We start from the raw sequence: 17,490 nt of genomic DNA, 5'->3' as shown, positions 1-17,490 counted from the left end.
GATTATAATTCAAAACATCAGCCTTTAAAAAAAGCGACCCAATATGAACATAATACAAGTTAACGGTTATGTTCCCAGCCTACAGCGATCAACCAACGACGTGGAAGAAAACGAAGTTGGGAACGTAATCAGGTTAACTTGCTACTATTAAATTTTATACGGAAGTCAAATGGATTGACCAAAAATTCGGACAATTATCATTTTATATTGAAAAAAAATATTTATTTTACACGTAAATGACAAGGTGCTGAAACTATAAAAGTACAATGATAAAATTTTACAATCTCAATACTTGATTGATAAAAATACGTAAAAATAGAAACAATTATATTACATTCTAGTTATAATGCCATTGAATAAAATATAATTGGTTGGATAATAATTTTATGAAGTCTATAAAAAGATGCCAGTCAATCTATTTGTTAGTTTGTTTGACCATTAGAGTTTTAAGTAGTTTTTCAGAGTCGTTAGGCCCAAAGGAGCCGGAGTTTATCCCAGTTTCTCGAGTGTATAAACGGAAAATAGCAATTATTTCTACGCTTTCAACAGGACGCTACTCTATCGCAAAGTACTTTCTGCCAGATCTAAAGGCCTGGCTACACAATCACTCGGGGACAAAATGTCAACATTACCCGAGATTGATATCGATTCCTTTGCGTGTGAAGCGAGTGCTCTACCAATTGAGTTATCGGGAACACCAATACTCTAACTCTCAAAATAAAAACGAAATCAGACAAACATACAATCAGATTGACAAGCTCCTGAAAATAGCTTGCACCGTACTTGTAAGAAGCAGAACGAGATATCAATTGAATTCCCGAGTTTCATTTTAAAAGACCGTAACCACACTATTGCAAAATTTTCAGAAAAGACCCTTTTAAACAAAGAAAGAAAAGAAAAGAAAGATGAAAAGCAAAATCCCCCAATCCCAAAGAAACTATTAAAAAAAATCTCCCTTACACTTATTGTGTTGCAGACTAGAGCTCTCTATAATATATACATGACAGCCGAATTTGCAATTTTCTGACACACGTATTTTAATTACGCATATATGGAGTTGTATAATTTTCCAATGTAATTTCTTTAATCGATATATCAAAATATTGTGAGATATCATCAAAAAACTAGGCCACATGCATAGCTGGCATATTAATACTATTTTCCAGAGAATTTTCAAAACGGCATTAACATTAAAGTCATTGATATCGGAGTACAAGCCATCTCAGACTCTCCGCTCCTCACAACACACCGCTTTAGAAGGATAAATGTCCAAAACAAAATCCTCGGAACGTGTATTTTACTTTGCGGCAACATCAAACTGGAATTCTCTCTTGGTCTTTACCAGAAGTGCTCATACTATTGATTGCCTCAAGTCTAGACTGAAGACAGAATATTTTTGAATAACTTTCTTTTAATATTAAAAAATGTAACGTTTATTTTTCTTAAAATTCTTATATCACCTATGTCTTGTAAAGCACTGTTGAACACGTAAGGCAAAGATTGGAGCTATATTAAAATATTATTTATTTATTCATTCATTTCTTAATTTATCTATTTTATTTATTTATCTATTTATTTGTTTAATTAACAATATGATTGATAATACTTTAAATTAAATGTGTAGTTACAATTTTTATGAAACAAAACTCCAGAAATATCAATCATAAAAAAACACACAAAAACAATAATATCATTTATAAACAAATCTAACAAAATCTATTACGCTAAGCACAATTACATTTCTGGCCGATTAAACCTCCTAAACTAAAACATAAGAACATCATCTGGTGTCGGTTTAAACAAAATAATGCTTTGTCTTATTAATTACAGGACAGCTAATAGTTTGGGCTGTAGTTCTAATAACTAATATCACATATGACTTGGCAACATTCATTAAGTACAGATAACACCAATCGCCTCAAACTGGGTTATGTCGAGAAAGACCAGAAGCTGAAAATAAACTTAAGTCTTATAAATTATAAACATTGAGTTTAATTCGAGAGCTTTTTTTTTTTTTTTAAACAAATCAATATCCATTGAGATGAAGATCTGAAAAAGTGTGTATGGTGCCAGACAAACCAGAAAAGAACAATATTAGGAAAAAACATCCCAAAAATCTCAGCCTTCCAATGTTTTGGGGATATTTTTCTTCTTGCATTGATCTTTCCCGCCTTGACTAGCACTGCTTTTTTCAGATATATTTTCTAAACCCGAGCCTGCTCCCTACTTTGTCAATTCAATATCCATTAAATGTTTTCAAAGCGCTATTAAATTAATAAGGGAACAGATGTAGATTTCATGTCAATGTACTTAGTTTGAGTCTCATCCAGACACCAGAACAAAATCCCACTAAGAGGAACACACTAAAGTGCTTACTTCACCCATTCAAAACAACAAATGTGTATAACAATACGTAGCAGAGCAATGATTTCCAAGGAGAAAAATATCATCTCTCAAAACAATAACTATACATTTGACTGTTTCCCTCAAAGCCAAGGATTCCAGCCCGGTCAGTAAAAAACCAAGTAATCTCATTCCAAGACAAACACAGTAAGAAATGTGGAAAAGAGATATAGGGGGAAGGAAGACACAGTAACTGCCTCCCTGCCCAGAAAATCGGATCAAAAAGAAATAGATGTGGAAAAGTAAGAGGATGAATTGGAGATGGCTTGATCATATATAAAGTAAACCATCAACAAGCTGTAACGTGTAACCAGAAATGAACAAGGAAAAGAGGGCTATAGATACAACTGAAGCAGAGAAGTAATGGACGAATTAAAGAAAGAAGGCTACACATGGAGAGAAGTAGAGAGAATGGCACAGAGTCGGAAAAAATTGAGAGGATATGTCAATAATCTATTCTCCAGCCGGAGTGAAAGGCATAAGTAAGTAAATATTGAGATGAATGTAATTTGTGCTGCTTTTGTGGTCTTTTGATACGACACTCGGCTTCCGATTTATAGGTCCCTTTCTGTGTCATTGGAAAAGGCACATTAGTCACATTTCTCACAGTACTTAGGTGTAAAATGACTAGCTTATCTGTAACAGCATGTCTTTGTGCGAAAATAATGTAATAATGCATTGCAATCGTTATTTCTTGTTCCACAAGCGTGTTGTTGTTGGCTAGGGATCCCCTGTAAAGCGCTTTGCGCACATTTAGTACATTCAATGTTTTGTTATATCAAAGCTCACTTTTCAAATTTTCACAAACTGGGAAATGATTTAAATATCTTAATTTCGACCTTTTGGACTATAAATTCAATTTTCTAAGTCTCGTCCTCTCGACATAAAACCCAAATGAGGATATGGGTTACAAATTTGGATAAACAAATTCACTAAAACATCATGAGAATAAGTAAATGGGCATTACCTAAAACATTTATTAATAATCATAACAATAATAATAATAATCATCATCATCAATATTTGGTATTAATTTTTTTTTTCATCATTATAGTAATTGTATTATCAAATCAGCACAACAATTATTATCGGGTAAACAAAGAATAATTATTTTGTCACATCAAAGTGTCGTCATAATATCGTCATTTCACAATGAGTCTTGTGGTCCAAAGTTACAAGCTATTTAGGTTGTCAACAAACCACGTATCGTCCCATATCGTCATGTCACAATAAATTGATCGTCTAGTCCAAAGTTACAGGCTATTCAGCTAGTCGGCAAACCACATAACGTCTCATATCATCTTGTTACCATAAATCAATCGGGTGGTCTAAAGTTAAAGGCTATTTAGGTTGTCAACAAACCCTGCAAAGTCTCATATCGTCTTGTCATAATTAGACAATATGTGGTCCAAAGTTACTGACTATTTAGCTAGTCAATAAACCACATAACTAAGACATAAATCATAATTATGGTCATAATCACATTTTAAAAATAAGTCATCGATTTATCATCATTGTAATTAGTTTTTGACCAGTAAAACACTTGATTTCAATGAGATACGCAAGCAAATCTATAGAATTAGAATTAGTTCCACTAAAGAATTTTATGACTACAGTGAATGCTCTCAGAATTAAAAATGTCCTAAATATCCCGGATTTCCAAAGGATTATCCTGTCTTCAAAAAGAGTCACACAAAAAAAAGTGTCTCCTTAGTGACAAACAATAAAACCAGGACAAAACAAATCAAAATGACATCATTACTTTGGTTTTATGTTTAAGAATCAATCTTTCAAGATGATCAAGGTAAGAACTTCTGAATGTTTCGGTGTTAATATTTAGATGGTCAATGACTTGCAATACCAGTTATACCTTTGTTTTCTGAAAGTGTGTGAGGACGGGAAGGTTAGAGTCCGAAACACTTTGTTCATAAAAAAAAATCATCTTAATTCCATTCTTTTTCTATTTTGTCACGATGATCGACATAGATTTATCGACAATACACTTTACTAAATATGACCTTTTAGAAAAATAAAATAAAACAGAAGAATAAACAAATAATATATGTGTAAAATAAAGCAACACAATACAGAACAATGAATAAGAAAACAAACGGAATATTGATACTCATACCATTACGTTTTGTTTGCCATCTCCCAAAGTTTTGTTTGTGTATCTCATTGACAATAGAAGTGCCAAGGAACCAAAGCAATTGTAAAATCATTATCCTGAAACTGGCATTGATCTTGTAGAAAATAAAAATAACTGTCAGTACGACTAAGAAAGCATCAATCAACTGATACCTTTCCACTGAAAATTATTCGAAGTCCATCTCCAAATCGTAAATTTCTTTTCCTTCTTGATACTCTGGAAGTGATGTTGCTAGTTGATAGGTGGCGCTGAAACCTTTCCAGTTGATGGTATCGTCTGATATGAACCTAACCAATAAGTACTCGGAACTGGATTCGATCGGGTCTGGGACCTGGTGAAAAAGAATTTCAATCGTGGATGCAACTATTCATTGACATAATTCTTTTCTCAACTTTTCTGGCTTTGTAATCCACACAAATTTTAATTTAAAAAACAACCAACCAACCAAACAAACACACTTAACAAACAAACGACCAAACAGCTATCAAAGCATGGAAAAAAGGGAAAACGAAGAAATATAGATTTTAAACCTAGTGAAAAGGTCTTTCAGTTAGGTATTCTGAACTTTAAAAAGTTAAAGATTTATAAAGAGAATTCATTATTTTCAGAATCATATCACTTCGAATATTTTTTATAAGGAAAATTTGATAATATGATGAAAGCTTAAGACTGTACAACGAACGAAATAGAATAGACAAAACGTTACCATTCCATTTGAAAAGTATCAAAGGAACTAAACCGCTAGATCGTAAGAATGTTGATAAAAAGCTAAATGTTTCTGATTTTGTCTTCTTTTTAAACCAAACAGCCTCCGAAATAGTTCTTACTCTCGGAGGATCTAAGATAATAAATTTGAATCAAGAGGAGAAAGAAATTACAAACTGAAATTTTGTTGCCTCAAATTTCTATTTTTTTTCTCTGCGCTTTTACAGAGACACAAAGAAATGTCCCATTTAAATTGTGACAACTTCTTTTCAACGAAAGGGACCCCAATGTATAAGCAGCTTACCTCACTACCACAATAGGTTCCGATCAGGTCATCCGTCGTCTTTAATCCATCATAGACTTGAACCAGGTCGTATCTGTAAATCAAATTGTAAACAGAAGTGAATGTAACAGCTTCGAAAAAGAACAAAATACAAAACACGAAACGTAGGGGCCCAAAACCCTTCTTCAGCCAATAACAAAAACAATAAAAACACTACTACATTACTTAAAATATAATCAAACGGCTGAGAGATATTTGGCAAGAAAAAGAATCTTGAAAAATCATTTTTCACATGTAAAGTGTTGATGTTGGCTTGAGACCCCTTGTAGAGCAATTTTATGACATTTAGAGGACATTTCTCTCTATAAGAGCTCAAGTTTGTTCTTCTCTTGTTCGATCTTATGGGACATACTTACCCGCACTCTGCTTCCCCTTCCAAGTCAAAAGCTATAAAACGAAGCTGGATGGTGTGGCCTTCTTTAGCCTGGATCTTCCACTCACATTCGGCTCTGTTGTCATAATTGTGGTCCCCATACCTGGCATGGGACACCAGACCCTGAGCTGAGGCTGTGGCAAATAGGTGGGCGCCGCATACTACAAGGGAAAAAGGGAAGTAAATGATACATTGTTCATGTAAGTGATAATGATTTTCTAATATGCAAGAGAATTCTATAGGTTAAAATATTGCTTAGAGCACATTTCGGTGTGTACTAATTATGTTTCTACAAAAATAGCAACAGCAATAAGAATTACTACTACTACTATTACTAACTACCACTACTACTACTACTACTACTACTACTACTACTACTACCACTACTTCAAATTAGTGACATTACCAAGAAAGCAATGAGATTTCTCCAATAATCTGAAGTTAAACTCATACTGGCATGACGATTAAACAAGAAAAAGGGGTCGGACTCGGACTGAATGAAATATTGAAACAATCTATTATTCGTATAAATAGAAACGCGTGACCATAAATCAAGTTCATGTAATACAATCTGTAACATCAAGCTGCAAAGTCTCTCTAATAGGGAAACTTTTGATGTCAAAAAACTCATTGGAAGTATATAACCACTCTTCCAGAGGACTGGATTCATACCTTCTGGTTTCAGAGTGATAGTCTAAATATTATGCTGGTCAACAATAAGGATCATCCATCCTCGCTCTTTTACGTCCATAATCCTATGGATCTGCCAATACATCCTGCTGCTAAAATAGTTATGCCACCTTATGATTCAGTATACAACCTATTCATTGATTATTCATTGTTCGGAGCAATGGTTACACAATTCCAAGGAGTTTTGAACTGGAAGAGAGGAAGGTGTGTCTTCACAACTTCTGTGCCCTATTATCCCAAAACAAGGCACATAACATGTAGCTATCGTTATAATGTATGAAATTAAGTACCATATGGCTATCAATCAGAAATATTGATATAAAAAAATTGATGACTAGATTAAAGGCTTTCACAAAGTTTTTGACCGTTTTAAAATCCTAACTCATACTACCTACCTGTATCGTGCTCGGCTTCAAATCCTTTTCTCTCCACAGATGCATCAGAGAAGAAGATCATAAACATCTTGTTGCCGCTGGAGATGACAGGATCTGGTGCGAGAGCCCCACAGAACTTGCCCAGGCTTCTATCGCTGCTGTCACTACCGTCAAATACAAACACATGGTCGTATGTACACTCCTGAGGAGGGTAAAGTGAGTTTTCATATAGTGCAATATCCTCTTAATGTGTTCAAAACGCATAACAAGGGGTTCCACATACAACACGAGATATGACGCGTGTAACATGCAACTAGTTAACGGCCGTGTTGGGTATTTTGTTCTTTCTTAAAAAGCTTTTGTTGTCATATCTGTTCATATCTGTTGACAGTCCACATCTTCTATCAGCCTATTACATGATATGATAATGTGAGTAAAGAGCCTTTCCCTGGGGCTCAATTTTGCGCTGCCTGCAGCGGGACTTCAACCTTCGACCTTTGAGTCACAAGTCGAGTGTCATACCTTCAGCTAGAACACAAAGCCGAAAGAATTAATACAGGACCATCATTCAAAGTAAGAAGTCAAAACTATCATGCTCAAATTTGGTGTCACATCCGTGTTAAACTAAAAGATTAATAATATGTGATTCGGTGCCTCCGTCTGATATTACATCAGACATTAAGCTTTGTATTGGGTCTAGAAACAGGATTTTAAAAACCCATATTATAGTGATTTCACAGCCAGATATGGTTCATAAATATCAACAACAACAGAAATTTATCTAAATAGATGCACTTGTCATAGTGCAAGAATCTGAACACAGTCGAATTCCCTAAAGCTGCTTCCAAAAATAGTAGTTCTTCAGAGCTTCGAGGCTAAAAATCAAACAAGCTGAGCTTATTCTGTTAAAAGTACACTTCCATCAGATTTGAGAGTCCAAACTACCCAAATTGGTCAGAATAGAAATCATGACACAATACTGAATCAAAACTGTTCCCCACGTTTCTCCTTTGTTTGTGAGTTGTGTGCTTTTGCAAGTGAATTATTGGGGGTTGACTTATTAAAATTGAGCTTTTATATAGCGCAATATCCACTAAACAAGCTCAAAGCGCTTTACATGGGGCCCCTGGCCAACAGCAACACTTAACATTTAGGACGGGACATGACGCATGTTAGGCGATATAATATATTACAATTTTTCGGGCAGAGACGATGCTGTTAACGGCCAGGTACTCATTTTACACCTGAGTACGATGAGAGAATGTGATTAAAGAGTAGAGATCTGAAAGCGAGTGTCCTACCACTAGACCACAAAGCCGCACCAATTGACTATTTCACGAAAGGTTACCAAATTTGGAGCATTATTTGATGATTCAAACTCGAGACCTGCATAATATAGACTCGGACACTACGTTAAAATTGTAAGTTTGATGATGATTTAGAAGACAATGATCATCTTCTTACCTGGTGTGGTTCCAGTTCAAAGGTTTTGAACTTCAGTCTAATTCTGTGCCCGGGGACTGTTGTGAAATGCCAGACACAGTCTTTTCTGCTTGGGTAGTTATCTGGGAAGTTGGGACTGTTTATCATGCCGTAATGTTTCTTGATGTCGAATTGGCAGCCTCCTATAACGGCGAGTGAAAGGGAATCAAAAGAATTTCAAATTTGAATCAAATGGCATTAAAATTAAAATTTAGTTTCAGGATTTTAGATTTTTAAAATGCCTTTTCCAAGGACTCAGGTTTGTACTTGAGATTGATCTTTTTTAAAATAGCGCAATATCAACTAACGTGCACAAAGCGCTTTTCAATTGAATGAGACACGATGCCTATTTGGCAATAATACAATTTTTTCTGACAAAGACAACGCAATTGATGGTCAGGTACTCATTTTACACAAGAGTACAGTGAGATAATGTGAGTAAAGAGCCTTTTTCAGGGACTCGACTATGTGCCGAGCGAGGCTCAAACCAAGAACCCTCCCGATCCAAAAGTGAGTGTCATACCACAAGACCTCATAGCCGCACATTGCCAACAGAGAGACTTGAATCTGTGACCTACAGGCAAATCATGTCATAAAATTCAAAACCAGATTTGAGATGCTTTCAGATTATAAATCAGCGCCTTGAAAATAAAAGAACTTACGCGATAAGTATGACAAAGGGAGAAAATATTTAATATATTATATCAGTGTCTCCGATATCCTGGGATCACCTACATCTAAAATTAGGGCACAGCTGGGCTACTTTAGATGAATAAAGAAACTATAACCCAGGAGCAGGCTAATCAAGACTGCATCCAAATCCTTCTTCATACATTTTTCTTCTTCACAACAATCTCTTTCTAATCCTCTCCTTACAAAGTTCGGACCCTTTTACTTTCAATAATTTTCTGGCAACGACAAAGTAACAGTTATCCTGATTCACAGCATATAGCTTTCTCCTAATATTAAAATGTGATAAACAAATATAATATAATAACAGCTTTAAAAAAAGAGCAAAATACCAAATACGGAACGTTTCGGGTTCAAAACCCTTCCTTAGCAAACACCAAAAAAACCCACAACCCCCCCCCCCCCCCCCCAAAAAAAAAAACAACCCACAAAACAACAAAAACATAAATAAATCCTAATCTTAACACCAGCTAGACCTTTAGGTAGTTTTATCCTCTGGCAAGTAGTAGATTTTGGATTCACAGATTCAGAATTTCTTATAAAACCAATTTTTAGTTTTAGAACACTTTGCGGACACCAACTGAGTAATGATAAAGATCTGGCATTAAATCCAAGCAAACATATTAAAATAGTTACTTAAACAAAAGTCGATAATTCATGTGTCATTGGGGATACCACTTTAGAGTAGACTCACCACCCCAAGTCATCTAATTTGAGACCGAATGCTAATGCAAAAAAGGTACTTATTTTGGCGACTTGTATTGTATGATACCCAAAAAAATAAAAAAATGGTTCTATATCAAATGCTGGTAAACTAAATAATGCAGAAGTGGCGCGCATAGAACATGGTGAATCTGCAACATTTTCTATAATATAGATGTGCAGATTTATTTATATATCTATTACCTTCTTTGCACCCATGCAAATCATCATGCAGTGTGAACCCATTATGACACGCACAATGATAGCTTCCCACTGTGTTCTTGCATACATGTTGGCAGCCTCCGTTGTTGATTGAACATTCGTCTTTGTCTGTGGAAAGAAACAGTAAATTATTATATTATTCTGACATTGCAACTCATGAATTATCTAAAAAATAATAACCAGAATTAATAACATAATGAAGTAATCATAATCTTCTCTCTTGATGTGATGTCATGGCACGGGGGGGGGGGGGGGGGGGGGGGGGGGGGGGGGGGGGGGGGGGGGGGGGGGGGGGGGTATAGTGGTATGGTCTTTGCGTTGTACTCAGAAGGTATAAGGTTCAATTTCCTTCATTGTGCTTTGTAACCACTCGCCTTAACTCACTTTCTGGCACTACAATGCATCTTAGGGGTGGATTATTTATGACTTCCTCTTGGACCAATAGGTAAAAATTTCCCTTTGAAGATGAATAAAGGATATTTGCATATCTGTCTATTAATTACAGTGGAACTTCCCGATAACGACATGCCACGGGACCGAGTTTTTATGTCGTTATCCGGAGGTGTCGTTATTTAGAGGCTTCCAAGATGGCGGACAAAGTTGGCGTGGTAAGGCCCGCGGGACCAGTTTTTATTAACATTGACAAGACAAACAAAACATTGTAGTGTATTCCTCTTAGAGGGTTCTTGTGCGTGTGTCTGGATGAGACTTTTAGGTGATCTGAACTGAGTACACTGATAGTGTGCTCCTGGAATCTACATCTGTTCCCTATTTAGACCATTCCCCTTTGTCTTACTTTTTCTTATGTCATTTCAATTGTAAATTTAGAATGTTTTTTACTCTCCAATTTTCTTCCTTTTTACTGGCGTTGATATGACATAGATGTTTCACAAGCGCTGTAAAACCCTTTAAAACAAGTGAGTTAGATAAAATTCCTCATCCTCTTCCTCCTCCTCCTCCTCCTCCCACAAAAACACTACTACTACTACTACTACTACTACTACTACTACTACTACTACTACTACTGCTGCTACTACTACTTCTACTACTACTACTACTACTACTACTACTACTACTACTACTACTATACTACTATACTACTACTACTACTACTACTACTACTACTACTACTACTACTACTACTACTACTACTACTACTACTACTACTACTATTATTACTACTACTACTACTACTACTACTACTACTACTACTACTACTACTACTACTACTACTACTACTACTACTACTATCACCACATAATATCACATTTACTACTACTACTACTACTATACTACTACTACTACTACTATTATTACTACTACTACGACTACTACTACTACTACTACTACTACTACTACTACTACTACTACTACTACTACTACTACTACTACTACTACTACTACTACTACTATCACCACATAATATCACATTTTCCAAGATTTTGTGTTTACTTGCTTACACTTAAATTTATACCTTGGTTTTTATTAATACATATCAGCCAAGATTCGTCAAAAAAAGCTGCGTTCTCATTGGTTTCAAAAGCTGTGTTCTCATTGGTTCAAGCAGGAATCGTTTTTATAAACTTTGAGTACTCATACTCGGTATTTTTATTATCAGATATCTACGAAAACTGCTGAAAATCACCAAAATGATGTCGCTATTTGGAGGTTTTATCAAAAAGTGCGTCGTTATCTGGAGGTTTTTTTTTTACTGATCTTAACTAGAAAAAAAATTGGGACCACGGGTCAATGTCGTTATCAGGAGGTTGTCGCTATTTGGAGGTGTCGTAATCGGGAGGTTCCACTGTACAGTATAACTAAATCTCATTCCACTCAAGGATGCCTATTCCATGATATTGGTGCTGGAGTAATAAAACAGACGAGCCTCTCTTGTAGAATGTCATGCATGAAACTATAGCCAATTATAAACTGAAAATCGAGAAGGAGGAGGAGCAGGAGGAGGGGGAGGGGGAGGAGGAGGATGAGGAGTAGGAGTAGGTAGATAGGAGTATAAAAAAACCCCTATAATATTTGTTTTCTACTCGAAATCACAAGAGCGTATATAATCACTAGTCATTCTTTTTACCTGTCATGTAAGTAGCAGTGAAGCCAGTTCTTTGTACAGAATTATCTGAGTTAAATTCAATTCTCAGAATGTTTCCTTCAGAGGTGACTGGAGCGGGAAAGGTGTAGCCACAGAACACACCATGGAGCTTGAGGAGACTGCCTATGCCGCTACTGACTCGGACAGAATCGTATTCACAGTCTTGCTGGAATCAAAATGGGGATGACAAATATTCATTTGTGTAATGGTGGTGATGGCGTTGTTGTTGTTGTTAATGATGATGATGATGATGATGGTGATTATGACGATGATGGTGATAAAAGGTAGTAGGTAAGAAACTAAGTAAGTAAATAATTAAGTATGCTTCTAATCCAAATCGATCGACAACTTCTACGCCATCAACTTAAACTGAATACCTTTTAGGCCACAAAATTCTTCAGAGACTGAAGCTGTGACTGTAAGAAATATGAAGAAGCTGTCTGTAGTTTAAGTAGACTTACATTGTGTCCCTCTATGTCGAAGTGTGTAAAATTGATATTGATCTTGTGGTCTTCTGGTGCTACGATCTGCCAGACACAGTTCTTGTTCGGTGGGTAAAGGTCTGGGTAGGACGGAGAGGTGATTGTGCCATTCTCCTGGTCGAGATATCCACCACAAGCATCTTGGAATTAGTGGAATGGTAACAAAATGTTTATACGCATAGATCATGGTAGCTACATATCATACATATATATATTTTATACACCGCAATTTCCATTGAATATACTCAAAACGTTATACAAGGGTCCCAACAAACAGTTATAATTAACATGTAGGACTAAACATGTTTTTTAAGAGCTCATAAAATTTTATTTCTTGACAGAGGTCTGAATTAAATAAAACATGGTGCGCAAAGCTTCAGTTTTGGTCCGCCGGTTGTGAAAATCGAGACTTCAGAGGTTTGATCCGCCGACCACCGATATTCTGGGTTCAAGAACTGGATAAAATCGATTATTCCAAAACAAACAAACAAAAAAACATCTCATGTGGAAACAATATCTGATAAAACTCATTGACAATATGTATTAGCGCACTTTGACAAAACACCTAATTTAAATTTTTAACTGGAAAATTTTACTTTAATTATAAGTCGATTAAATCAACCCTCAACTTGTTAAAAAGTTTTAAACCCGAGACTTCAACAAAACATTTGTGAAGTTAATTTGACATTATTAACACGAAAGTACAAGAACTGAACCCTCAGACTACAGTAAAAAAAAAGAAGAAAGTTGAAAAGGTATGAACATGTCACCAGATCATCGGGCCTGGTAAAAACTCTACTTCAAGAAATGATAGTCCAGTCCACACAGGGAGGGAGAACGGAAGACAACGTTTCTTTGTTTGTTTTCAAGTATTTTACAGCGCTTGCAACACATTTAGGTTACATCAGCACCAGAAAAAAGGAAGAAAATGTGATAGTCAAGAAATTCTAGATTTACGATTAAATCACAGAAGAAAAAGTTAGAGAAAGGGAAATTGAGAACAACTAGGGAACAGATGTAGATTCCAAGAGCATACCATCAATGTACTTATTTTGAGATCACCTAAAAGTCTCATTTAGACACAGATTCTCACTAAGAGGAATAAACCAAAACGCTTACATTATAAATTCAAAACAACAAAGAACAATACATAACAGATATATGATTTAGAAGGAAAAAATATCATCTCCATAAACCATAACTTAACTATACCTTTCACTGTTTCTCTTCCAGCCAAGGACTCTGAGCTGGGCCAGGACAAAGCCAAGTAATCTCATTCCAAGACAAAGACGGAAGACATATTGGAAAAGGGCTATAAGAATAAGACACAGTAAATGCCTCCTTGTTAACTATAGCAGGTAAGGAACCCCATCCAGGAACACAACATTAATTAATAGACAGAGAGGGAATTGATTTGTGTGTAACGGAGAACATTATATAAAACACATGGAATGGAGAGAGATCGACGTATACTTTATATTTAAAGGTTTGATAATCTAAATGGTTATGGCCTCATTGTTGTGATGGAAATAATCTCATCATACTCATCCGAAATGCCTATTTGTCTATTATAAAATGTACAATCAAATCATTAATAATTGAGCTTTTATACCAAACTTGTAAAAAAAACAAACCAACAACACCCAAAAAAAATAATACCAAAAAAAACTCCCACTAAAAGCAAAAACAAAACAAATACCCCCCCCCAAAAAAAAAAAAAAAAAAACAAACAAAAAAAACAACAAAAAACAAAAAAAGAACAACCAAACAAAAAAAAACCCCACAAAAAACAAAAACAAAACAAAACAAAACAAAAAAAACAAAAGAAAAGAAAAACAAAAACAAGCAGAAACAAACAAACCAAAAAAAAAAACAAAACAAAACAAAAAAGACCCACACAGAACCCCTCCCCAAACCCCGGGGAGGGGGCCCCAATAAAAAAACAAAAAAAACAACACAAAAACGGCGCACACACCACAACACACCCACCTACAACAAACACAACCACAGAAAAAAACAAAACAAAACAAAACAACAAACATACACACACACACACACACACACACACACACACACACACACACACACAATATTATTGCCTCAAAGGTCGGCATGGTTGTGAAACGGATAAAAGTAAGGGGCAAGAAGCTCTCACCTTCACATCTCTTGCCATCGGAATGAAGTTCGTAGCCAATACGACAGGAACACCTGTAACTGCCAAGGGTGTTGACACATACGTGGTCGCATCCATGGTCAAACTTACTGCACTCATCAAATTCTGAATGACATATTTCAAATATAATGCTAGCCAAATAATAAAATAATAATAATAATAATAATAATAATAATAATAATAATAATAATAATAATAATAATAATAATAATAATAATAATAATAAATAATAATAATAATAATAATAATAACAATAATAACAATATTAATGATGGTTATGATGATGATGATGATGATGATGGTGATGACAATGATGGTGATGATAATGATGACGATGATGGCATGACATATGACTTCATTATTGCACAGTATCCTGCGTCATTAAGCTCTAAGTGCAATACAACCATTTTGTACTCAATTTAACAGAACATTTCAAACGAGTCAGGGTAAACAACCCAGGGTCTAATTTCATGCTTCTATTAAAAATGAGTTATATCCCTTGCATTGATGAGCTGAACAAGTGTAAAAACAACAACAAAAATCGTTGACACACGGGACAAAGTCAAAGGTTTCTGTGGCAGGAATCAAGAAGCTAGCCGTTCGGAAAGTACTTTTGACCAGATTTAATTTGACACCCGATAATGAATCCGACTGAATGTAGAGTAGAACAATTCTTAGAATTTTCATTAAAAAAGTGTAGTTTCTTGGCTTTGCCTTGCTCAATGAACTTCATCCTGTACTCATGCAGCAGATTATTTGGATCCAAGCTTCCATTTCTTTCAGTACAAGTCATCATTTAGACGTCAAATATTTTGCTCTAACACAACTACAATTTCCTTCACTTCTTATTGCCAGGGATTCCTTCTGGAGAGTGGTTATGTGTCTTGCACCGCAGTTTGCAACTCATTGTCACCCAAACGGTCACTAACCACGCTAAATTGGCTTGAATTCGATGCAAGACTATCTAGAATTTGTATCGCTCGGCCTTCGAACATGCATGCATTCATTCATTATTCATGCTATGCGTCAGCCAGCTATAACGTATCAACATACAAAAACTATGTGTAACCTTGAGCGTTTACAGCCTGATTGATATTGTGAGTGTACAAATCACCAAAATGGCTGTCTAAAAACAATAACAAAGTAGCTGAGTGACGTCAATTTAGTTCATTTTATAATAAATGCACTCGCACTCGTGAATAGATTTTTGCAGATGTACCTAATTATCAAAGCATAAAATTACCTTTCACGAAAACGGCGTAAAATCCAGCTTTTTGGACCGAGCCATCACTGACAAATTTGACGTAAAGGTCTTTGCCAGTTGACTGGATATCCTCTGGGATCTTGTAGCCGCAGTAGTTACCAATCAGGGGAGATGACTCATCTGGCCCATCTCTTACTTCTAAATAGTCGTACACACAATCGTCATGTTTCTCGATCTGGTGAATATCAGAATAACCACATTTTTACATCTAAAAAACAAAACAAAAACAAAACAAAACAAAAAAACAAATCCCCCCCCCCCCAAACAAAAACAAAACAACAAAAACATGTAACATAAGCAAAAAAGAGAAAAACAAGACCATGTCCAAAATAGGGGAAAAAGTCTAATAAAAAAACAAACACAAACAAACCCCTGAGTTACAAAAAAAATACAACGGAACGCCAAAGAAAAGAGGGCAAAAGAAACCAGAAACCCCCCCCCCCCCAAAAAAAAAAAAAACAAACAAAACAAACCTTCCACCCCCCCCACCCCTAAACAGAACAAAAAACAAGACCAATAAAAAAACAACAACAAACAAACAAATCCAAATAAAACAAAACAACCCATCAACCCCCCCCCAAAAAAAAAAAAAAAACAACAAACAAACAACAAAAACAACAAAAAACAAAAACAAAACAAAACAAAACAAAACAAAACGAAAAAAAGATAAATGAGATTTTATACAGCGTTGTATTCAGAAAATTAAAACCCATTATGATCAATCGACATTAAAAGTAAAAGTGTTCTTTTTTGGCGAAATGAAAAAAAAAATATGTGTGTCTCCAGTAAGCTTTAAATGGGGAGTTCACAGTAGCGAAACTTTCCACTACAATTTTATCTTATTAACCAGTTAACTGTCGTACTCTGGAAGGCGTATCTAAAAATTTGGCCAGAAATCTCGTCCTTCAAATATCGATCGATTTAAATGATCCTCATCTTGGCAAAAATTCTCAGACCTTGGACTGTACACGAAATCCCAGATATCGATATTTGAAGGACCAGTTTTCTGGCCAAATTTTTAAATACGTGTCTTTCCAGAGTATGGCAGTTAACTGGTTACAGGTTACATCTCATGTGCGGCTTTGAGGTCTTGTGTGTTATGACACTTGCTTTTGGACCTTAGGACCCGTTAGAGGGTTGTTCTTCGGACTGTAAGGAGTCTGTCTCGCCCTAGGCGGTGCAAAGTAGAGACCTTGGAAGAGGCACTTTATTCACATTCTTCCACCGCACTCAAGTGTAAAATGAGTAGCTAACGGGTAATAGCGTTGTCTTTGTCGGGGGAGAAAAACGATGCTGTAGATGAGGGACTCCGGTAAAACTCATTGAGCCTATTG

General features: G+C 35.6%; 1 protein-coding gene across 3 annotated transcripts in view; it reads right to left on the bottom strand.

Annotated features, from left to right (window-relative positions):
* Positions 1-200: 200 nt before the first annotated feature.
* Positions 201-17,490, bottom strand: part of LOC144973083 (tolloid-like protein 1) — a 119,755-nt gene continuing 102,465 nt past the window's right edge. For all 3 annotated transcript variants that reach the window (XM_078915094.1, XM_078915096.1, XM_078915095.1), the window contains exons 14-23: positions 16,136-16,331; positions 14,875-14,997; positions 12,699-12,859; positions 12,220-12,403; positions 10,116-10,241; positions 8,502-8,662; positions 7,059-7,239; positions 5,957-6,134; positions 5,562-5,634; positions 201-4,883 (exon numbers count right to left, since the gene is read on the bottom strand). In XM_078915094.1, the coding sequence (XP_078771220.1) occupies positions 4,719-4,883; positions 5,562-5,634; positions 5,957-6,134; positions 7,059-7,239; positions 8,502-8,662; positions 10,116-10,241; positions 12,220-12,403; positions 12,699-12,859; positions 14,875-14,997; positions 16,136-16,331 (1,548 nt within the window). In that variant the 3' untranslated portion in view covers positions 201-4,718. The remainder of the gene's footprint in view (positions 4,884-5,561; positions 5,635-5,956; positions 6,135-7,058; positions 7,240-8,501; positions 8,663-10,115; positions 10,242-12,219; positions 12,404-12,698; positions 12,860-14,874; positions 14,998-16,135; positions 16,332-17,490) is intronic.

Source organism: Berghia stephanieae, chromosome 5, assembly GCF_034508935.2.
Source record: "Berghia stephanieae isolate SIO BIC M18660-M18661 chromosome 5, UCSD_Bste_1.3, whole genome shotgun sequence".
Classification (NCBI taxonomy): domain Eukaryota; kingdom Metazoa; phylum Mollusca; class Gastropoda; order Nudibranchia; family Aeolidiidae; genus Berghia; species Berghia stephanieae.
Note: the sequence above shows the minus strand (reverse complement) of the source record. Positions and strands in the feature narration are given on the sequence as shown.